This window comes from Nomascus leucogenys, chromosome 11, assembly GCF_006542625.1.
Source record: "Nomascus leucogenys isolate Asia chromosome 11, Asia_NLE_v1, whole genome shotgun sequence".
Taxonomy (NCBI): Eukaryota; Metazoa; Chordata; class Mammalia; order Primates; family Hylobatidae; genus Nomascus; species Nomascus leucogenys.
This window is the reverse complement of record NC_044391.1, coordinates 55,312,418-55,335,486: the sequence shown is the minus strand read 5'-3', so window position 1 is coordinate 55,335,486 and position 23,069 is coordinate 55,312,418. Positions and strand designations below refer to the sequence as shown.

Sequence of the window (23,069 nt, the reverse complement as noted above, 5' to 3'; positions counted from 1 at the left end):
ACTGGTTAAAGTTTCACTTTGACCCGCCTCCATCACTCACCTGATTAGATGTTTATGAGTCAAAAGGCGGGGTCATGGGGTGTCGAGATTTTATTGGTGGATACATACGCCTGTCGGCAGTGTACCGCCCCCTGTCTTCAGGAGGTTGCTCTTTAATGGCTCCTTACCTCATCCATCTTCGAGGTTTCTCCCTCGCTATTGGTTTGTGGTCCCGCCTGTCGAGTCCCTTGCTCGTACTTGTTGGTGATAGTGCCCAAAGAGACTCGCCTTTCTCCAGAGGATTGGTGGATAAGTGCACATATACCCCACCCTCGAAGGTAGGCGGGTAATCGAGCTATTGGCTGGAGCCCCGCCCCAGGGCGAGGAGGAGAAGGAGGGGCAGGAGGGTTTGGTTGAGCTGCAGCTGTTTGTCTGTTCGACACAGGCTTGGGGCCGACGGGGGAGACGGAGCCCCAGGTACCGAGCTGATGGAGCCCAAAGGGCAGGGGCGGAAGCGCCCGGGAGATGAGGGCAGCCTGGCCTGAGAGCGGAGGCGGGTCTGGTCCTAAGCGAGGGGTTAGAGTGGCCCACCGGAGAGGGGAGAAGGGGGCCGGACCCCGGCAGGCCTAATGGGGGAGCTGAGGAGGGGACTGGGCGGGCTGGGACCCCGAAGTTGGTGAGTCGGGAAGGCGGCTGGGCTGTGGCGGCGGCCAGGCCGAGGGCCGGGCGCTGGAGGCCCGGAGCTTGAGTGAGGGCAGGGGCAGGCCTCATTAAGCAGCGCTGAAGAGGGAGGAGTTGGGGAAAGGGACAGGGCAGCGGGTGAGGTGAGCCCATTTGCCGGGAGGTGAGGAGGGGTCAGACCTGTCGCCCGAGCCCCGGGAGTGACTGGGGCTGGGTCCCTGCAGAGAGGTTCATTGGAAGGGCCTGAGAAGGGTTCTTAGTTGGGTAAGAAGCGTTCGTTTCAGGGAAAGTGCCTTTTGTAAAAAGAACTGACGGTGCTATGGTGTTGAGCTGAGAGAGATTTGGGTTCAGTGAGGGAGAACTGGGGAAAATGAAGAAGGCTGTATTAATCTAGAAGACTAAGGTAGTTGAAGTAATGGAAGCAGGGCCTGGTATCAGTTATGGGAACTTCTGGAAATGCTGAAGGGTGGGCTGGAGGCTCTGGGTCTTGGGAGTACACACTCTTTTGTTCCCTTTAGTGTTTAGATGTGGTAATTTGAAGCTTTTTAAAATTCCCAGGGTAGGGATGAAGATCAAAGTAATTTTTTTTTTCCATGACTGTTGGCTGCTCCAGACTCAGCCCCTACACTTTCTCTTGGCCTCATAGCTAGTCTATACTGCAGTCCGTTTCTTAACTTACTGTTTCATGTCCTATGAAAGAGCTAAGAAATTGGATTGGGGGCATGTTTTGTCCACTTCTTTCCCACTTAATAATGTGGTCTATAGTGAATACCATGTCTCCTAGAACTGAGAATCTATTTCATATCTATTTCATTATCTACATGGGAAAGGGGCTTAGAGATCCTCAGCCATCAGGAGATCTTCTGATCATAGTTGGTGAAACTTTTGTGGGACTTAGACTTGACTTGGGTATTTCCCAGGCAGGTAATGGAGTTAACAGGTCCGAAACTGTGAGGTGATATCACTGAGGAAGAGATTTGGGGAAGAGTGAGAAATTCCATTTCAAAAGCTTGGCATCACCCCTTGTTCTTTGTCTACTTCAAAAGCCCAGATTTCTGTGCTGTTAGAAAGTTGGGTCAAACTATGAAGTATCTGGGGAAGATGGTGAGTAGAGAAAAAGATACAGAGGTGCAGTAGCCCACGCCTGTAATCCCAGCACTTTGGGAGGCTGAGACAGGAGGATCACTTGAGCCCAGGAGTTCGAGGGTGCAGTGAGCCATGATCTTGCCACTGCACTCCAGCCTGGGCGACAGAATGAGACCCTGTCTCCAAAAAAAAAAAAAAAAAGAAAAAGATTGCCAAAGCAGAGGAGTGGAGTACCCTCCTCCCCACATATTTTTAATGGTCTGCTAGCTTTCTTAGTCCCTCATAGAGTGGAGCCTATTAGATTTTCCCTTACTGTACTTCCTCCTTTTCTGCTTCTCTACCAATATATTTTATCACTACATTTCTTTTTTTTTTTTTTTTGAGATGGAGTCTCACTGCAACCTCCACCTCCCAGGTTCAAGAGATTCTCCTGCCTCAGCCTCCCAAGTAGGTGGGACTACAGGCGTGCGCCACCACGCCCAGCTAATTTTTGTATTTTTAGTAGAGACAGGGTTTTACCATGTTGGCCAGGATGGTCTCAATCTCGTGACCTCATGATCCGCCCACCTCGGCCTCCCAAAGTGCTGGGATTACAGGCGTGAGCCACCACACCCGGCCATCACTACATTTCTTAATTACAAAAGTTAATATGTACATATTTTAAAATATGGAAGCTGTACAGCAGTTTAAGAAGTATAAATCCTCCCACACATACCTTACTCATATTTCATTTAGGAAGGTCAAGGATCAGAGACAGCAAATCAGACTAATCTTGCTTTGGGGGATGTGTCACAAAAGGCAATTCTGTTTTCATGTTCTCATCAAACTCTAGTCTTATTCTTTCTACAGTTTTCCCTTCTGGGATGATACTCTGTTATTTATTGTGTTCCTTTCACAGTTCGTTTTGTCTTCTACCAAGTCCGACAAGCGGAGGGCTGTACTGTGTGTTACTCACCTTGAGTACACACACACACACACACACACACCCCAAGTTGTGTGCTGGGTTTCCTAGGAAATGCCCAAAGCGATGGAACAAAACTTTATGGGGAGAAAGGATCATTTTGTTTGGGATAATTGTTGGCATCTCTGCTAAAGAAAGGAATTTCAGACCCTTATCTCAAATTCATGGTCTCTGGATGTTCATGGTCTCTGCATGTTCACATTACTTGATTATTCCTTTCTTATCCATGATGATGATGGTTCTCCTAAGAGGCCCCTGTATTTGTCTTTCTTTTCTTCTATTTTTAGAGACAGGGTCTTGCTGTGTCGCTCAGGATGGAGTACAGTGTGTGTCTTTCTATAGGGATCTGAGAAGCTCCAAGCTTATCTGGATTTGAAATCGGTTTTCCTCTAAATCTCAGAGTCAGAGTACAGCTGGGACATTTCATACTACCACCTTATTAATTGAATTTGTCCTTACTAGCTTTAAAAGCCCTCTGTTGTACCCAGCCTTTGTATAGCACCCATTGGAAACCTCGGTTGTTTCCCCCAAGGAACTTTTCTCACCTGCAAGCCAGTCCTAGAGACAGTTGTGTAGGGGTATGTGTGTGTGTTTTTAGACGGAGTTTCACTCTTGTTGCCCAGGCTGGAGTGCAATGGCATGATCTCGGCTCACTACAATGTCTGCCTCCTAGGTTGACACCATTCTCCTGCCTCAGCCTCCAGAGTAGCTGGGATTACAGGCGTGCACCACCATGACCAGCTAATTTTTGTATTATTAGTAGAGACGAGATTTGACCATGTTGGCCAGTCTGGACTCGAACTCCTGACCTCAGGTCATCCACACGCCTCAGCCTCCCAAAGCTCTGGGACTACAGGAGTGAGCCACCGCGCCTGGCCGTGTGTGTGTGTGTGTGTGTGTGTGTGTGTTTTAATCCTATCTAATTTTTCCAACAGTTTTTTGCATCTTAAGAGAGAGTTTAGGAGTAGAATTATCAATAAGGAATTTCATACATAGATCTGGAGTTGCAAAAATATATTTGGAGAAGAGAGCTTTCCCATTGCCCTTCAAGTCATACCTCATATCTTTTTAAATTTTTTTCTTGGACAATCCCTACTGCATAACATACCTCATATCTCCTAACTCTTACTTTACCTGGGAGCAAATATTGCTTATTAGTATGAATTTTACTTCTGAGAAGGAGGCATAGGGTAGAAGAAGCAAGCATATAGTTTGCTCCCTAATCCTAAAGCATTTCAGATTGGAAGGTAACCAAAGTGTGAGACAATGAACTTATAATAAGGAAATGCAGCAGCCCTCTTGGAGGAAGGATACCATAAAACCCTACATGTTATACTCCCACTTCCCACAAGTGTTTTGGGAAAGATTTAGTCATTGACTCAACAGTAACTGAACTGAATAAGGAGCTACCCAGGTGAACAAAGTGTGTGTACATTTCTGGGCAAGGTTGTAGCTTCTGTTCAGGGACAGTGGGTACCTTTTCAGAGTGTCTGCTGGTTCTGTGGTGGTATGGCTCTTTTTTTAAAACTTGTGTTTCTCAAGTCAGGAATTAAAAGATAGTGGCCCAAAGCTTTTGACCATTCAACATCAACTTTAAATTCAGCGAACTTTGTTTTTAGCTACAGTTGCCTCAGCGTTTGGGTGGGAGGGCCACATATTGGGTGTGATTAGGCCATCTGAGGCATAGTAACGGGTGACAGGAAAAGCAGTTAGCCCATGAGAGTTGCAATAGTACCTTGTGGGCAAGATCCCAAGGGGGCCCTCCATCCAAAGGAGATCACAGAGGGACCAGGGAGAGAATTGATTATCTGAGGCCTATTAAAAACATTCCCAAATGGGGCCGTGTGCGTTGGCTTACGCCTGTAATCCCAGCACTTTGGGAGGCTGAGGCGGGTGGATCATGAGGTCAGGAGATTGAGACCATCCTGGCTAACACGGTGAAACCCCGTCTCTACTAAACAAAATACAAAAAATTAGCTAGGTGTGGTGGTGGGCGCCTGTAGTCCCGGCTTCTCGGGAGGCTGAAGCAGGAGAATGGCATGAACCTGGGAGGCAGAGCTTGCAGTGAGCCGAGATTGCGCCACTGCACTCCAGCCTGGGTGACAGAGTGAGACTCCGTCTCAGGAAAAAAAAAAAAATCCAAATGGAATTGAGTAAGATCTGTCCAGATGTACAGAAAGGGAGGAGTTGATTGGGGGAGAGAAGTAGAATTACTTAGCCTTAATTTAGGGAGCATTTAATGAGCACCTCCTAGGGATCAGGCAGCATGCTGTGCTCTGAAGATTTTAAGATAACATAAAGAAACTCCCACTTTTAAAGAAGTTCATAGTTTAGCAGAGCAGACAGACACAATTTATATACTGTGATAATGTGATACATACTATTATAGAAATACTGTTTTTTTGTTTTTTTTTGAGACGGATTCTTGCTTTATTGCCCAGGCTGGAGTGCAGTGGCGCAATCTGTGCTCACTGCAACCTCCACCTCCTGGGCTCAAGCAATCCTCATGTCTCAGCCTCCTGGGTAACTGGGATTATAAGCCTGCGCCAACATGCCCAGCTAATTTTTGTATTTTTAGTAGAGACGGGGTTTCACCATATTGGCCAGGCTGGTCTCGAACTCCTGACCTCCAGTGATCCATCTCCCTTGGCCTCTCAAAGTGCTGGGATTACAGGTGTGCGCCACCACGCCTGGCCAGAAATACAGTCTTAATACTGTGGGACCCTACAGGCCTCTAGAGAATGATTAATTCTGTGGGGGAGAGGGTGATTATGTAATTTTACTGAAGTAACATTTGAGCTTGGTCTTATGAGATATATAGAATTTTGCTAGGCAGACAAGTAGGGATGGGCATTCCAATCTTACCTAGGTCAATAATAGGGAGTTTGTACTACCATGCTGATAAGAGGTAAGTATGCTTTTTGCCTCTTGGAGAAATATAAGGGAAAGGGTGCGGGATGTGGAAGGAATCTCATTTAATCCAGTGACTCATTGGGTAACACTGGATCAACAAAATGAAGAGCTGAGCCAAGTGGTAGAACTCTCATTTCAAGATTTTGATGACTTGGGTTTAAACAAAGTTGGAGAGGGAGATGAAGGTATTTACTGGTTTCTGCTCTGTCTTCCCTACTTAGTAAACCTCTCACATTAATCGCAGGGCCCACCAAATTCTGCAAAAGTTACCACTTGTTTTCCTATTGCCTCCCATTGAATTGCTTCTATTTCAACTGTCCTGGCAGGGGTTTGGGGTTGGTCAAAGACCTTCTAGAAAAGAGTAGTGATGAATTAATTCTTCTGTCAGAAGGATATGGGACTGCATTCCAGTTGCCAGGGAAGGCCTGGGTCTTCTTAATTTGTTTTTAGTCCCAAAGCAAGTACTTACCTAAACTGAATAGAGGCAGGAACTCTATCCAGTCTAAGCTCTTGATCCTGTCCTGGTGTTCTCTTTAGAGTTCAGCATTTCCTGCTTCTTTAAGAAGTATAGCAGTATAAAAGAGGCAGGAGTACCTGACTAGGAGTCCTACATTTACTACTTAGCAGTTGGCTGTATGGTAACACTTGACAAGTTGACTAATTTTATTTTATTTTTTATTTATTTATTTTTGAGACGGAATCTCGCTCTGTTGTCCAGGCTGGAGTGCAGTCGTGTGATCTTGGCTCACTGCTACCTCTGCCTCCGTGCCTCAGCCTCCTGAGTAGCTGGGATTACAGGCATGCACCACCACACCCAGCTAATTTTTGTATTTTTAGTAGAGACAGGTTTTCACCACATTGGCCAGGCTGGTCTCAAGCTCCTGACCTCAGATGATCCGCCCGCCTTGCCCTCCCAAAGTGCTAGGATTACAGGCGTAAGCCACCATGCCTAGCCCAAATTGACTAATTTTATGTGTCTCAGTTTCCTCACCTATAAAATATAGAGACTGGACTAAATGACCTCTAGACTGGCTCTGATCTGCCTGACCTTTTTTTTTTTTTGAGACAGAGTCTCGCTCTGTCGCCCAGGGTGGAGTGCAGTGGCGCAATCTCAGCTCACTGCAAAGCTCCGCCTCCCGGGTTCACGCCATTCTCCTGCCTCAGCCTCTCCGAGTAGCTGGGACTACAGGCGCCCGCCACCACGCCCAGCTAATTTTTTTTTTGTATCTTTAGTACAGATGGGGTTTCACCGTGGTCTCGATCTCCTGACCTCGTGATCCGCCCGCCTCTGCCTCCCAAAGTGCAGGGATTACAAGTGTGAGCCACCGCGCCTGGCCCTGACTGACCTTAAGGCTGACAACTGGTACTGGGTTGGACTCCAGTGGCTATATATACTGAGAACTCTGTCTCTGTTGATAGGTGATAGACTTCTGGAGGCTTCATATGTATTTGGTTTAGGGACTCAAAGCTAACAAGTGGAAGGGGGCTTGAGGAATGGAGTCTTACTCTAGCTGGGACTGCGAAGACACTTTTACTGTTATGCCTACTTTGCTGCACTGCTTGGGAGAGCTGCCCACATTAAAAAACATCCTCCATCCCCATCTCCTGCACCTAGTGGGCTAACCCATGGTCAGGCCTCAATCCTCCCTAGTTAATGGGTCATTTTGTAAGTCATTCTTGTGGAGCTGCACTTCTTTTTTCTTTTTTATGGAGTCTTGCTCTGTCGCCCAGGCTGGAGTGCAGTGGCGAAGTCTCCACCCACTGCAGCCTCCGCCTCCCAAGTTCAAGCAATTCTCCTGCTTCAGCCTCCCAAGTAGCTGGGATTACAGGCTTCAGCCACCACACCCCGCTAATTTTTGTGTTTTTAATAGAGACGGGGTTTCACCATGTTGGCCAGACTGATGTTGAACTCCTGACCTCAGGTGATCCGCCCATCTCAGCCTCCCAAAGTGCTGGGATTTCAGGCATGAGTCACTGTGCCCAGCAGAGCTGCACTTCTAAGGGAAGTTAAATCTGATCTCTTCTGAGCTAAAAAGGGTGAAAGGAAGAAAAACCTGCCCCATCTCCCTTTTTTTTGCCTCAGGTTCGAAGGTAATAATCATCATACCACTTGACTGATTTACCAAAAAAAAAAAAAAAAATTAGTATTTTTGTGGGAAAAAATCAGAATAGGAAATAAATCAATTGAATCTGTTATATATGATTTTATTTCTGTACCACAGATCTTTTGAGAGTCTAGCTATTATATTTTTTAAATGATACCCTTATAAACATGATGAGATTAAAGATCAAAGCTTAGAGGTGGCTCAACAATTGATGTGAACAAGGAAGAAGGCAGGACATATTCTTTTTTTTTCAGAGGTGGGATCTCGTTATGTTGCCCAGGCTGGTCTCAAACTCCTGGGCTTAAGTGATCCTCCCGCCTTGGCCTTCCAAAATGCTGGGATTACAGGCGTGAACCACCATGTCCAGCCAGAACATACTCTTAAGGCTACATATTAGGGTACGAGGTAATCTTTTCTAAGTCAGTAGTTACTGATCTCTGAGAATCCAAGGTTGCTTAGTAGCAAGAAAGCTTGCTGACCACATCTGGGCTCTGGCTTGACTTCCCATCTCTGAGAGTTAGTGACAGAGACTTTGCAACTCAAGCGTGTCTGCAACTGTTTCCTGTCTTTACACTCCCCCAGAGCTCAAGTGATATGTTTAGCCATGAGAATTCAGTCCATTCTAACTCCCACATTTTCCTATATTGTAGAGTAGTAACATTGAGGCTTAATATTCTACCCCTTGGATCACATGCTTTGAAATACATAAAAGGCCGGGCACGGTGGCTCAAGCCTGTAATCCCAGCACTTTGGGAGGCCGAGGTGGGAGGATCACGAGGTCAGGAGATCGAGACCATCCTGGCTAACACAGTGAAACCCCGTCTCTACTAAAACTAGAAAAAATTAGCCAAGCGTGGTGGCAGGCGCCTGTAGTCCCAGCTACTCGGGAGGCTGAGGCAGGAGAATGGTATGAACCCGGGAGGCAGAGCTTGCAGTGAGCGGAGATCGCGCCACTGCACTCCAGCCTGGGCGACAGAGCAAGACTCCGTCTCAAAAAAATCAATAAATTATGAAATACATAAAAATGTGAGGGAGTAAGTTGAAAAAACCAGTAACTTTTTCTATTGTTTCTTGAGAGTATAGCACATATACATCACCTGAAGGAAACTTGATCAGCTTATCATCTGTCCTTTTTTTTTTATTATGGTGTCACCTGTCTTCTCTTTTATTTATTTATTTATTTTGAGAGACAGAGTCTTGCTCTGTTGCCCAGGCTGGAGTACAGTGGCGTAATCTCAGCTCACTGCAACCTCCGCCTTCTGGGTTCAAGCGATTCTCCTGCCTCAGCTTCCCAAGTAGCTGGGACTACAGGCGTGTGCCGCCATGCCCAGCTAATTTTTGTATTTTTTAGTAGAGACGGGGTTTCACTATATGTTGGCCAGGCTGGTCTCAAACTCGTGACCTCAGATGATCCTCCTGCCTTGGCCTCCCAAAGTGCTGGGATTACAGGCGTGAGTCACTGCGCCCGGCCTATTTATTTATTTTTTGAGACAAGGTCTCACTTTGTGGCCCATGTTGGAATGCAGTGGCATAATCACAGCTTACTGCAGCCTCAACCTCCTGGGCTCAAGTGATCCTCCCACCTCAGCCTCCTGAGTAGCCAGGATGACAGGCATGTACCACCATGCCTGGCTAATTTTTTTTTTTTTTTTTTTTAAATTTTTGTAGAGACAAGGTTTCACTATGTTGCCCACACTTGTATTGAACTCCTGGCCTCAAGCAGTCCTCCCACCTCAGCCCTCCAAAGTGCTGGTATTACAGGTGTGAGCCACCAAGCCTGGCTGTGTTTACTCTTTTAAAGTTTACCATTCTGGCCAGGCGCAGTGGCTCATGCCTGTAATCCCAGCACTTTGGGAGGCTGAGGTGGGCGGATCACGAGGTCAGGAGATCGAGACTATCCTGGCTAACGCAGTGAAACCCCATCTCTACTAAAAAATAGAAAAAAATTAGCCGTGCATGGTGGTGGGCTCCTGTAGTCCCAGCTACTCAGGAGGCTGAGACAGGAGAATGGCATGAACCCAGGAGGCGGAGCTTGCAGTGAGCCGAGATCGCGCCACTGCACCTCTAGCCTGGGCGACAGAGCCGGACTCCGTCTCAAAATAAATAAATAAATAAATAAAGTTTACCATTCTGCTGGTCTGTCCTTTTTTCCTATGACACGGTGTGTATGAATACCACGTAAATATATGCTTTAGAAGTAATTCATCCTCACAGATGCCTTAAGCAGCAAGTTTCTTAAATGTACACAGAACTTTGGAAGTGAATTCAAATTCTGCTCTTTGCCACTTTCACCAATTCCATTCTCCCACATAGATCCTTATAAATGGGGAAGATCCCAGCACTTTGGGAGGCCGAGGCTAGTGGATCACCTGAGGTCGGGAGTTTGAGATCAGCCTGACCAACATGGAGAAACCCCGTCTCTACTAAAAATACAAAATTAGCCAGGCGTAGTGGTACATGCTTGTAATCCCAGCTACTCGGGAGGCTGAGGCAGGAGAATCACTTGAACCCAGGAAGCAGAGGTTGCGGTGAGCCGAGAGCGTGCCATTGCACTCCAGCCTGGGCAACAAGAGCAAAACTCCGTCTCCAAAAAAAAAGGGGGAAGCTGAGGATCAGAAAAACAAAAGGAGTGAGTAGCCTAAGATCACAGTGGGTTGTGGCAAAGCAGAGAACAGAACTCGGACTTGCCTGATTCCAAAAACTTTACCAACTCTGCAGGATTGCCTCTGTCTAGGTTGGCTCTCCTCACTTTTATGATAGCTCTATAACTTTAGTGGCAGGGTTGGAGAAATCTCTGATCCCTGGAAAGCCCATCATTCGGTCCTCATCTGAATTTCATCCGGAAGTGCTTGAGTAGTAACTGTAACTATAGACTGTCCAGAAACTAAACTTATTTCCATCCCTACTAACCCATCTTTCAGTGTCAGGCCTCTCCAAAGCAGTGTTTATAAAACTTTTTTTTTAAATGATAACTCGTAGTTTTAAAAAATGAATAAATACTAAAACTGATTACATAGGGAGACCCCATCTCTACACAAAATAGAAAAAATTAGCCAGGTGTGGTGGAGGATCACTGGAGCCCAGGAGTTGGAGCCTACAATGAGCTATGATCATTCCACTGCACTGCAGCCTGTGCACCAGAGTGAGACTATCTCTAAAAATGGAAAATAAATTTTAAAATGTTATGATTAAAGATACTCATTTAAGTTGAATAAATTTAGCTTTATGAAAAATTTGCGGCCGGGCGCGGTGGCTCACGATTGTAATCCCAGCACTTTGGGAGGCCGAGGCGGGCGGATCACAAGGTCAACAGATCGAGACCACGGTGAAACCCCGTCTCTACTAAAAATACCAAAAAAAATTAGCCGGGCGTGGTGGCGGGCGCCTGTAGTCCCAGCTACTCGGAGAGGCTGAGGCAGGAGAATGGCGGGAACCCGGGAGGCGGAGCTTGCAGTGATCTGAGATTGTGCCACTGCACTCCAGCCTGGGCGACAGAGCGAGACTCCGTCTCAAAAAAACAAAAAAAAGAAAAATTTGCTGTATCATCTTTATTTTGATCCTTTCATCATAGGCCATTGAAAACTTAAAATAGTACAGGTATATCTAAATTTTTAAGACTGACTGACCAAGGGGACTACAGAATACCCAATAGAATCAAAGTAATTGTCATGTTCCTCTGTATTAATCTAGGCTACTTTGGGACCTTGAGTTCTCACCTCTCATTCTTTTGCTAACTTCCTCTTTCCCTTTAGTTCTGTCGCTCTCTTTTTTTTTTTTTTTTTCTTTCAGAGATAGTGTCTTGTTCTGTCGCCCAGGCTGGAGTGCAGTGGTGCAGTCAGCTCACTACAACCTTCAACTCCTGGGCTCCAGCGATTCTCCCACCACAGCCTCTGGAGTAGCTGGGATTATAGGCACATACCACCATGCCCAGCTAATTTTTTTTAAATGTTTTCTAAAGACTCAGTCTCGCTATGTTGCCTAGGCTGGTCTCAAACTCCTCACCTCAAGCAAGCCTTCCCCTTTTATCTCCCAAACCCGTGGGATTACAGGCATGGGCCGCTCTGCCAGGCCTGTTTTTTCTCTTTTTCTTTCTCTGTACCACTTTCATATTGTGGCTGCTTCCCCGCCCTCATCTCCCCCCTACCCACCCCAGATGGAGTCTTGCTCTGCTACCCAGGCTAGAATGGGGTGGCACGATCTCGGCTCACTGCAACCTCCACCTCCCGGGTTTAAGCAGTTCTCCTGCCTCAGCCTCCCGAGTAGGATTACAAACGCCGGGCACCAACCACACCCGGCTAATTTTTTTTTTTTTTTTTTACACTGAGTCTCGCTGTTGCTCTGTTGCCAGGCTGGAGTACAGTGGTGCAATCTCAGCTCACTGCAACCTCTGCCTCACAGGTTCAAGCAATTCACCTGCCTCAGCCTCCCAAGTAGCTGGGACTACAGGCACGGGCCAACACACCGAGCTAATTTTTGTATTTTTAGTAGAGACGGGGTTTCACCATGTTTGCCAGGCTGGTCTCAAACTCCTGACCTCCTGATCCGCCCGCCTTGGCCTCCCAAAGTGCTGGGATTACAGGCACGAGCCACTGTGCCCACCTTTTTTTTTTGAGACGGAGTCTCGCTGTGTCACCCAGGCTGGAGCACAGTGGTGCATCAGCTCAGTGCACCCTCTACCTTCTGAGTTTAAGCGATTCTCCTGCCTCAGTCTCTGGAGTAGCTGGGATTACAGGTATGCACCACCATACCCAGCTAATTTTTTTTGTATTTTTAGTGGAGACGGAGTTTCATCATGTTGCCCAGGCAGGTCTCGAACTTCTGACCTCAGATGATCCACCTCAGCCTCCCAAAGTGCTGGGGTTATAGGTATGAGCCACTGCACCCAGCCTGTGGTGCTTTTTAGGAATATATTGGTAACAACTAATATTGAGATATATTTTAATAGCTATTAGCACTATGCTAAACACATCTTTCACTTATTATTTGTAGCTATGAGGATGGTATTTTTTCCAATTTACAAAGGTAGAAGGTAAGGCTTAGAGAGGTAGAGAAATTCTCTTTATATTAGTAATGATTAGTAGCTTAATATTTGTTTAGCACTTAGTATATATCAAATACTTAAAATACTTAAGTTATTTATATGCATTATCTCACTTAATCCTTAAAACACCCTTATGAAGTAGGTGCTTATAAGGCTATTATCAGGCCGGGCGCGGTGGCTCACGCTTGTAATCCCAGCACTTTGGGAGGCCGAGGCGGGCGGATCACAAGGTCAGGAGATCGAGACCAGGGTGAAACCCCATCTCTACTAAAAATACAAAAAATTAGCTGGGCATGGTGGCGGGCGCCTGTAGTCCCAGCTACTCCGAGAGGCTGAGGCAGGAGAATGGCGTGAACCCGGGAGGCGGAGCTTGCAGTGAGCCGAGATCGCGCCACTGCACTCCAGCCTGGGGGACAGAGCGAGACTCTGTCTCAAAAAAAAAAAAAAAGGCTATTATCTCATTTTACAGATGAGGAAATGAATGCACACATATATTTAGTGACTTGCCCAAGTTCATAGCTAGTAAGGAGAATTGGAATCCAGAGCCTTTATTCCTCTGCATTGCCTCCTGTATGATTTTCTGTCTTTACGATCTAGTAAGTGGGATTACTGAAATTTTTTAACCCCACTTTAACTCCAGACTCGCTAATTGTGGTGACAAAATAATGATGTTTCCCCACATATGCCATAGAGTATGATGTCTGTGAAGTCACTAGGATCTGCTTTGGAAAAGCGAAAGATTAATTTGAACAAGCAAAGTACAACTATCAAGCAATGCTTAGGTTTGGGAGAGAGGTTTTTGCATGCTCTGCCCATGCTAACTTCCCTTTGAATTTCATAGCTCCTTTCCGCTCAGAGTCAGGATGATGAAATGTATTTAGATTTAGACGATTAGAATGTCAAAGTCCCAACTCCTCTCTGTTCCCTGCCCCACCAGCAGCTTTCTTAGCCCTCTTAGAAGATAGAGGAGTTGATTCAGTGTATTCTTTCATCAAATATTGATCGCTTGCAGATTTATCCCCTATACCATCCTCTGGAGACTCCTGCATGTCTTTAGAAGGTATACCTTTCTCTGCCTCTAATGTGGAGGGCTACAACTGTTAGGCCCCTTTGGTGTGGAGGGTAATCTAATCCCTAGGCACCAGCAAGACAGCTGCAAGTTGAGAGTAGGTCAAGCTTACTGATTCTTGATAGGCTTTCAGATTTGGAAAGATGGCAGAAATAAAGTGAAAAAAGTTGTTAATGAAACAGAGTTGATAATGAATGTGATCTGTTGGTTGTATTTCTCTCTTTACCTTCAACCAAAAATGAGAAAGGATAGATTTTCTGGCAATGGGACCCTGGTTAGATCTTTAGAAATGTCTTATCAGGGAGACCAGTCATATATAAAGAATAGAGCAGCAGCTACACTTCTGCCCTTAGGAGGGGTGACTCTTATCCCACACCCCTAGAGTGAATCTCTCATTTTGACAAAGAGCTAAGGAAAAATGAAAAGAAGGCCAGGCACGGTGGCTCACGCCTGTAATATCAGCACTTTGGGAGGCCAAGGTGGGCAGATCACCTGAGGTCAGGACTTCTTAGACTAGCCTGACCAACATGGAGAAACCCAGTCTCTACTAAAAATACAAAATTAGCCAGGCGTGGTGGCACATGCCTGTAATCCCAGCTAGTCAGGAGACTGAGGTGGGAGAATTGCTTGAACCCGGGAGGCAGAGGTTGTGGTGAGCCAAGATCGTGCCATTGCACTCCAGCCTGGGCAACAAGAGTGACGTCTCAAAAAAAAAAAAAAAGGAAAAGGAAAAGAAGAGCACAGCACCAGGATGCCACAGAGATACTAGGGATCTAGGGTACCTGTGGGTGGATCTGGATATTCTTCAGGCCAACTAAAGGTTGATCACTTTGTGTGACTCAAACAAAAAACCTTGAAGACCTGGTGGGGAATTAAAAAGTCTCTGTTTTCAGTCTCTCTATTTCAGCTCCCTTGGCAGTTAGAGATTACGTGGTAGGGCAGACTCCAGAAGCAGTTCTTATTTTGCTGTTCCCAACTCTTACCACTGAGGATCAGCTGCCTGGGACCTTCTCAGAGGTATAACCTGTCAATAGCAGATGACTGCAAGAGCTAAGTCCTCATAGAAGCAAGGAGATGAGATTCTATCCTTCTCTGAAAAGCGATTGCAGCTTCAATGGACATATGTCTAATTTTATTCACTTATTTTTTCTTGCAGGAGTGTTGAAGCCTGGAAATCCCCTCCCCTTCCCCCTCCCCCCTTTACAGCATCCCCCTCCCTCTACCCTTTCCCACTCTGATAATCTGGCCATGACTAGCAGAAGCACAGCTAGGCCCAATGGGCAACCCCAGGCCAGCAAAATTTGCCAGTTCAAATTGGTCCTGCTGGGAGAATCTGCAGTGGGAAAGTCAAGCCTGGTATTACGTTTTGTCAAAGGGCAGTTCCATGAGTACCAGGAGAGCACCATTGGAGGTGAGTGCCTTGGGGTAAGAGGAGATTGAATGTTTGCTAAGGGTTCTTTTTTTTTATTTTTAGATGGAGTCTTGCTCTGTTACCCAGGCTGGAGTGCAGTGGCACAATCTTGGCTCACTGCAACCTCTGTCTCCCAGGTTCAAGCGATTCTTATGCCTCAGCCTCCCGAGTAACTGGGATTACAGGTGCACACCATGGCGCCTGGCTAATTTTTGTATTTTTAATGGAGAGGGGGTTTCGCCATCATGTTGGCCAGGTTGGTCTCAAACTCCTGACCTCAGGTGATCTGCCTGCCTCGGCCTCCCAAAGTGCTGGGATTACAGGCGTGAGTCACTGCGCCTGGCCGGTAAGGCTTTTGAAAAGAGATATAAGACCTGATTATGGAGCTGGCCCTCTTAGTCCCATTCTTTTCCCCAGAAATGGAAACCCTTTATAAAAACAGAGGCTGGGCCCAGTGGCGCACCACTTTGGGAGGCCAAAGTGGGCGGATCACCTGAGGTCAGGAGTTCCAGACCAGCCTGCCCAACATGGCAAAATCCTGTCTCTACTAAAAATACAAAAAATTAGCCGGGCGTGGTGGCAGGCACCTATAATCCCAGATACTCAGGAGGCTAAGGCAGGAGAATCACTTGAACCCGGGAGGCGGAGGTTGTAGTGAGCCGAGATCGCGCCACCGCACTCCACCCTGGGTGACAAGAGCGAAACTCCATCTCAAAAAATAAAAAAAAGAAATCAAAATCTGGTAAAATAGGCTGGGCATGGTGGCTCACACCTGTAATCCCAGCATTTGGGAGGCCGAGGCAGGCAGATCACTTGAGGCCAGGAGTTCGAGACCAGCCTGGCCAACATGGTGAAACCTCCATCTCTACTAAAAATACAAAAATTAGCTGGGCGTGGTGGCACATGCCTGTAATTCCAGCTACTCAGGAGGCTGAGGTAGGAGAACTGCTCGAACCCAGGAGATGGAGGTTGCACTGAGCCAAGATTGTGCCATTGCACTCCAGCCTGGGTGACTAGAGCGAAAATCCGTCTCAAAAAAAACAAAACAACAACAACAAAGATTAGCCGGACATGGTGGCACACGCCTGTAATCCCAGCTACTTGGGAGGCTGAGGCAGGAGACTTGCTTGAACCCACGAGGCGGACGTTGCAGTGAGCCAAAATCACGCCAGTGCATTTTACCCTAGGCGAAGGAGCGAGACTATTTAAAAAAAAAAAAAAAAAAAAAAATCTGGTTAAATGGAGGCTGGAACTAATGCAAAATACAAAGGGTGTCTGTCTTTCTCATCTTTGCTACCTTTTCCCCACTACTACCCCAAAATAGGGTGCTAATTCAATAAAGGATCTTCTATGAGAACTTCCATATTATTCCTTCCCCTTATTATTTTTATTTATTTATTTATTTATTTGTTTGTTTTTGAGACGGAGTCTCACTCTGTCACCCAGACTGGAGTGCAGCGGTGCAATCTTGGCTCATTGCAACTTCTGCCTCCCAGGTTCAAGTGATTCTCGTGCCTCAGCCTCCTGAGCAACAGAGATTACAGGCACGTACCACCATGCCCGGCTGATTTTTGTATTTTTGATAGAGACAGCGTTTTGCCGTGTTGGCCAGGCTGGTCTCAAACTCCTGACTTCAAGTGATCCACCCGCCTCAGCCTCCCAAAGTGCTGGGATTACAAGCATGAGCCACCGTGCCTGGCCTCTTTCCCCTTTTTATTAGTCATCTTGGAAATGTATTCCTGGACCTGCAGCAGATTATATAAAAAAGTAACAGCCAAATAATATTGATAATGATGGGACTTGCCATCAAGCTTTAAAATCTTCTAATTAGTTCTTTTTTTTTTTTTTTTTTTTGGATACTGAGTCTCACCCTGTTGCCCAGGCTGGAGTGCAGTGGTGCAGTGGTTGCCCACTGCAACTTCCGCTTCCCCAGTTCAAGCAATTCTGCTGCCTCAGCCTCCCAAGTAACTGGAATTACAGGCGTCCATCACCACGCCTGGTTAACTTTTGTGTTTTTAGTAGAGGCAGGGTTTCACTGTGTTGGCCAGGCTGGTCTCGAACTCCTGACCTCAAGCCATCCACCTGCCTTGGCCTCCCAAAGTGCTGGGATTACAGGCGTGAGCCACTGCGCCCAGCCAATCCTCTAATTAATTCTTTCCTTTGTTTACATTTGTTTGTTTGTTTGTTTGTTTTTTGAGACGGAGTTCCGCTCTTGTTGCCCAGGCTGAAGTGCAGTGGCGCCATCTTGGCTCACTGCAACCTCCATCTCCCAAGTTCAAGGGATTCTCCAGCCTCAGCCTCCCGAGTAGCTGTGATTACAGCTGCCCACCACCACGCCTGGCTAATTTTTGTATTTTTAGTAGAGACGGGTTTTGCCATGTTGGCCAGACTGGTCTCAAACTCCTGACCTCAGGTGATCCACCCCCACCTCCCAAAGTGCTGGGATTACAGGCCCAGCCCAATCTTCTAATTAATTCTTGATGTGACTTTTATCTGAAGCTGTTTTCTCTGTCATTTGTTATTCTCCTATTTTGGTTAGAAGAAGGATGACTCGTATAAGTGCCAGTTTTTCTGTCCCTCTTAGTTTATGATATACCCCCATTCCTTAGCCAGTGACATTTCTGGCAGGAAGGACTTAGCCAAGGGCAGTCTTAATCCTGGTTCCAAGACTTACATGTAAGGAGAACTCAAAACCTTTTCCTGTAGCTGACTATCCTGGGTGGTGACTGGTCTTAGTGTGAGGGCAGTTATATTTTGAAGGGGGGTGGGATGTTCCCATTCATCCTCCCACTTACAGCATCTTCCCCTCCATTCTCTCATCCATAGCGGCCTTCCTCACCCAGTCCGTTTGTCTAGATGACACAACAGTCAAGTTTGAGATCTGGGACACAGCTGGGCAGGAGCGATATCACAGCTTAGCCCCCATGTACTACAGGGGTGCCCAGGCTGCAATCGTGGTTTACGACATTACTAATCAGGTAAGTGAGCTAAGAAGACTGTCCTTGTTGGCCGGGCATGGTGGCTCACGCCTGTAATCCCAACACTTTAGGAGGCCAAGGCAGGAGGATCATGAGGTCAAGAGATTGAGACCATCCTGGCCAACATGGTGAAACCCCGTCTCTACTAAAATTACAAAAATTAGTTGGGCGTGGTGGTGCACGCCTGTAGTCCCAGCTACTCGGAGGCTGAGGCAGGAGAATCGCTTGAACCCAGGAGGCGGAGGTTGCAGTGAGCCGAGATCCAGCCACTGCACTCTAGCCTGGGCGACAGAGCAAAACTCCGCCTCAAAAAAAAAAAAAAAAAAAGACTGTCCTTGCTTATATTTAGAGGAGTTAGTTTGGGGCAGGGGGTGGGGGGGCAGAAAACAACGGGTTCTTGAAATAGCAAATAAGAGTACAAACTATGATTCCAAGTGCTAAGAAGACAGATAATGAATTATCAGAGACCTGTGGTTTCACTGAGGGAAGACCACCTAGAAGAGGTGAATTTTGAGACTCATTTTAAAAGGTGATGGATATGGATTGGCAGTCATTCCAGCCTACTCATTCTCTTCATATTTTCCTAGGAAACCTTTGCCCGAGCAAAGACATGGGTGAAGGAACTACAGCGACAGGCCAGTCCTAGCATCGTTATTGCCCTGGCAGGGAACAAAGCTGACCTGGCCAACAAGCGTATGGTGGAGTATGAAGTAAGATGGCCCGTGGAGTTCCTCTCTAACACTTCCTCTGTTCCTGGGACCTCTTTTTTTCCAAACCAGCCCTCTCTGAAAACGTCAACTAAGGACATTCATTGTCTCATTCCCCAGTTCTACACCAAGTTAAATACAGCAACACTGTGACCCTAATGACAGCCAGGAGATTTTCAGAGGAGTCAGGAGAAAACTCCAGAGCAGAGGGTTAGGGAAGTACCAGCTGTGGGGGTACCAGTGTGAAAACAGGAAGGAGGGAGCAAATAAATTTGCGGTAAGGGACTATTCAAGTGTCAGAACCCAAAAGCCCCCAACTAACTTACCCTCTCCCCTATAATTAAGCTTTCTGACATTTGTGTGTTGGACTGAATGGACATGGGGTCATCTCGAGGGAGTTGTCATTAAATTATGCATCTAGGCTAGCTGGCTCGAAGGGGTATTAATTAAGGGGAGGGAACCTAGGATTTTGCCTAGCTGTTGTGCTGCATGGGAGTGGAAAGGCAATACTCGTTCCCACCCTACATTCTGAGCACTAATACACCCCACTCCTTGCAGGAGGCCCAGGCATATGCAGATGACAACAGCTTATTGTTCATGGAGACTTCAGCCAAGACGGCTATGAACGTGAATGATCTCTTTCTGGCAATAGGTAAGGTCAGAACATCCTGAGGTCTTCCTTTTTCCCTCGTTTATAGGCAAAATTATAGCTAACCCAAATCAAGGATAGGTGCGAGTATCTCCTTTTGCAAAAACTTTAGGTATGGAAATACCTTAACTCTCTGTTGTGACCTCCATCCTTGGCTGCAGCTTTAGCTCCCTTGTCTTCATTGTGTAAGTTTGCCGGCCGGGCGTGGTGGCTCAGGGCTGGGCGTTGGGCATGGTGGCTAACGCCTATAATCCCAGCATTTTGGGAGGCTGAGGCGGGCGGATCACGAGGTCAAGAGATCGAGACCATCCTGGCCAATGTGGTGAAACCCCATCTCTACTAAAAATACAAAAATTAGCTGGGCGTGGTGGTGCACACCTGTAGTCCCAGCTACTTGGGAGGCTGAGCCAGGAGAATCACTTGGACCCAGGAGGTGGAGGTTGCAGTGAGCCGAGATTGTGCCACTGCACTCCATCCTGGCAACAGAGCAAGACTCCGTGTCAAAAAAAAAAAAAAAGTTTGCAAACAGTGAACCCTCCCATCTTCAGAACATTCTTTTAATCTCTCAAATTCTCCCTTTTCCCCAACTCAGTAGCCGTTTTTGGGGGGTGGGGGCAGAGGGGCAGGGAAGTAAAGTCTACCATACTTTGTTCTCTTCTCTTTTTATCTCTAGCTAAGAAGTTGCCAAAGAGTGAACCCCAGAATCTGGGAGGTGCAGCAGGCCGAAGCCGGGGTGTGGATCTCCATGAACAGTCCCAGCAGAACAAGAGCCAGTGTTGTAGCAACTGAGGGGGTGGCTAGCAGCAAACAAGTATGGAGCTAGCACAAGAGCTAAGAAATAACCTCCATCCCTACCCCTCAGCACACAACCCCTACGGTAACAGCACACTGAGCCCTGGCTCCCAAGGGCTGCCTCCTGACAGCTCCGTCATGGCACTTTTTAACGCTTCAGCAACCAACACCAGGCAGCTGTTGCCACTGGCCTCCTACCCCCTACTCTGGGGCTTGGGGGTCAACTCCCCCCAGGACTTACCTTCCAAAACAAACTTTCTTCACTTTGTATTATAGGTACAAGACAGCAACTTACTTATCTTTTCTCCTCCTCCCTAGTGTTCCTCCCCATTTTTTCAGAAAACACTTCTGACTCCTGTCCCTTCCCCTTCTGCTTTTGGTCAATCCCTGTTCTTGAGCCTCTTTTCTCCTCTCCCCAGGATGCAGAAAGTGGTGAGCCCAGGAGCTGAGGAAGGAGGTTTCCAGTTCATTTACATTAAGGGCCCTGGGGGAGAATAAAGCTCAGAGCAGGAGGGAGTAAGGAAACATTTCCTTTTTGTTTTTATTTGGTTGGAGTTTCTCATATTTGAAAACATTGCGGTATCCATGAGTTGGCCTTGTGGAGGGTGTTCCTAGGTAGAGGTGAGAATGGGGAGGCAGGTTCTCAGGCACCAGGCAGGAGGTGCCTTGTAAGCCAACTGGGCGGAGGTGGAGGTGCAGTGTCATCTGTAACTCTTCAAAGGCCCGGTTTCCCCTCACGCAGCCTCTTAGGTAGTGTTTCCCCTATCGTGGGGATTGGACCCCAGAGTCTTCCAAAGAATCTTCACTGGTTGCCTGCATCTTTGGCTCTGCTGTGATCTGATTGGAGGAGGGACAGTTTCTAGTACCCATCCTCTGATTTATACATATGCATTTTTTCCCCTCTGGCCTTTAGATGGCCTCAGCCCCAGCCACCGTATACCCCTGCAGTTTGCACTTTAATTGATGGTAGTTCAGTTGGGGTACTTGTTTTATGGAAGTTTTGATTGATTTACTTGCCCTCCCACCTTCTTTTTAATTCAATGAAATCTGAGGTTAATATGAGGTTTGAGGAGAGGTTATAGATAAAACTACCAGTGGCAGCTACTCAAGTCCTATCTCCACTGTTAGCTTCCTCCAACTCTAATTCTTAACCTATATTCTTGCCAAGCTAGCTGTTGAGTATAGGTTTGCCTTTCCTGGAGAATTAACTGAGCAATTGGGGAGTGTCTCAGGATAGCACAGGCCAAGGTAGGGGAGTAAAAAGGAGGTCAGGCAAAAGGGAGGAGTTTTCTATCCTTTCCCAGGTTTCACACTCAATTTGATATCCATTACCATGTCTTTTCTACTTCCTTGTAAATAGGTATGATCTTTATTCCCACTGTACAGTCTGTTCTATCCTCTGCCTCCCATCAGGCCCTGTTTCTTTGCTCCTTTGTTAATATCTTGAATTTAGTCCCTCCATCCTTAATCCCCCCATCCCTCCCCATCATGCAACCAGTGGTTTAATCCATGTACCAATAGGGGCTAGTACCACAGAGGCCTCCTGTGGTGCCCTCATATCATACCACCTGTTCCTGTGGACAGGGAATGACTGGCATTTACAACTGGCTGATATTATCAGAGGACCTTAGTCCTTTCTAAATCTCTAGTCTCCCTTCATATCCCTCATCAGGTATTTTAAGATGTCTCTGAGAAGCCATCAAGGCAAAAGAGAACTTTAAGTTCCGTGTTCCAGCCCAGAGTTTTGGGAAAGAAAGAAAGAAAGGGAAGGTCACAGTGACCTAGGATTGGAACCTTCCTGCCCTTTTGGCTTGCAGACTGCCTTCTATCCCAGAACAGCTGAGAAATCTATGAAGCTGAGATTCTGAAGGACCCAGCTTAGGTTCTTCCACTTAGGCCTCAATTCCCTTCCTTTTCCAGGGGCAGCCTTAGTTCCCATGGCCCTGAAACACACACATTTCCCCCTTCCTTTCCCAGAAGCCACTGGCCCCCCAAAGCACCCAGTGCATCCTTTTTACAAGTAGAAGAACTAGGATGGCTTTCTAAAGTCTCCTAGAAATGAAGTTCTTTCTCTGTGCAGCTTTTCCCCTTGGAGCAGGAGTGAAGATGTTTCATTGTCTTGGGGCTGGGAAACCACTTCCCCAGGCTTCTCCCTCCCCCACCCCCATAGGAACAGGATTTGGCCTTAGCTTCTGGGCCTATCGGCTGCCTTCCTTCTACTTCCTACCACCTCTTCTGCCTTCCTTTGAGCTCTGTTGGGCTTGGGGATCTTAGTTTTTTTTTGTTTTTTTTTTTTTTTATTTGCCAGCTCATTTTTTTCTTCTGGTCAGTTTTTTTAAGGGGGGGTGTTGTGGTTTTTTGTTTTTGTTTTGCTTCTAAGAAAGCATTTGCCTTTCTTCCTGTCCCAACATAACAATCGTGGTAACAGAATGCGACTGCTGATTTACCGATGTATTTAATGTAAGTAAAAAAAGGAAAAAAGAAAAGGGCATTGGAGTGTTGCTTTTTTTAATTTTATTATTATTATTATTATTACTATTTTTGCTATTTGTTTGTCAGGTACTAGGAATTTGGAAGAAAGGATACCCAGTAATGTTTTACTGAATCAGAAACACACCTTTCCCTGCATCTTGATACGTTCTTATTCCCTTTAATCTTTTCTTAAACATCTAGTTTAGAAAATAGCCCTTCTATTGC

General features: G+C 46.6%; 1 protein-coding gene across 2 annotated transcripts; it reads left to right on the top strand.

The window, feature by feature from the left end:
• Nucleotides 1–333: 333 nt before the first annotated feature.
• RAB5B (RAB5B, member RAS oncogene family) lies at nt 334–22,858 on the top strand. 2 transcript variants are annotated; one of them, XM_012510361.2, is made up of 6 exons: nt 334–456; nt 14,992–15,246; nt 18,073–18,224; nt 18,812–18,934; nt 19,490–19,583; nt 20,254–22,858. In XM_012510361.2, the coding sequence occupies exons 2-6, from the start codon at nt 15,084–15,086 to the stop codon at nt 20,367–20,369; spliced, it is 648 nt and encodes a 215-aa protein (XP_012365815.1). In that variant the 5' UTR covers nt 334–456; nt 14,992–15,083; the 3' UTR covers nt 20,370–22,858. The 2 variants fall into 2 exon arrangements, with proteins under 2 accessions (XP_012365815.1, XP_030678329.1); XM_030822469.1 differs by lacking the exon at nt 334–456 and adding an exon at nt 10,304–10,587.
• Nucleotides 22,859–23,069: the final 211 nt, after the last annotated feature.

Coding starts and splice junctions, on each gene's coding strand:
- RAB5B (XM_012510361.2), top strand. CDS start 15,084: ATGACTAGCAGAAGCACAGCTAGGCCCAATGGGCAACCCCAGGCCAGC. Junction 18,935..19,489: donor AGCGTATGGTGGAGTATGAA/GTAAGATGGCCC, acceptor CACTCCTTGCAG/GAGGCCCAGGCATATGCAGA. Junction 19,584..20,253: donor TGATCTCTTTCTGGCAATAG/GTAAGGTCAGAA, acceptor TTTTATCTCTAG/CTAAGAAGTTGCCAAAGAGT.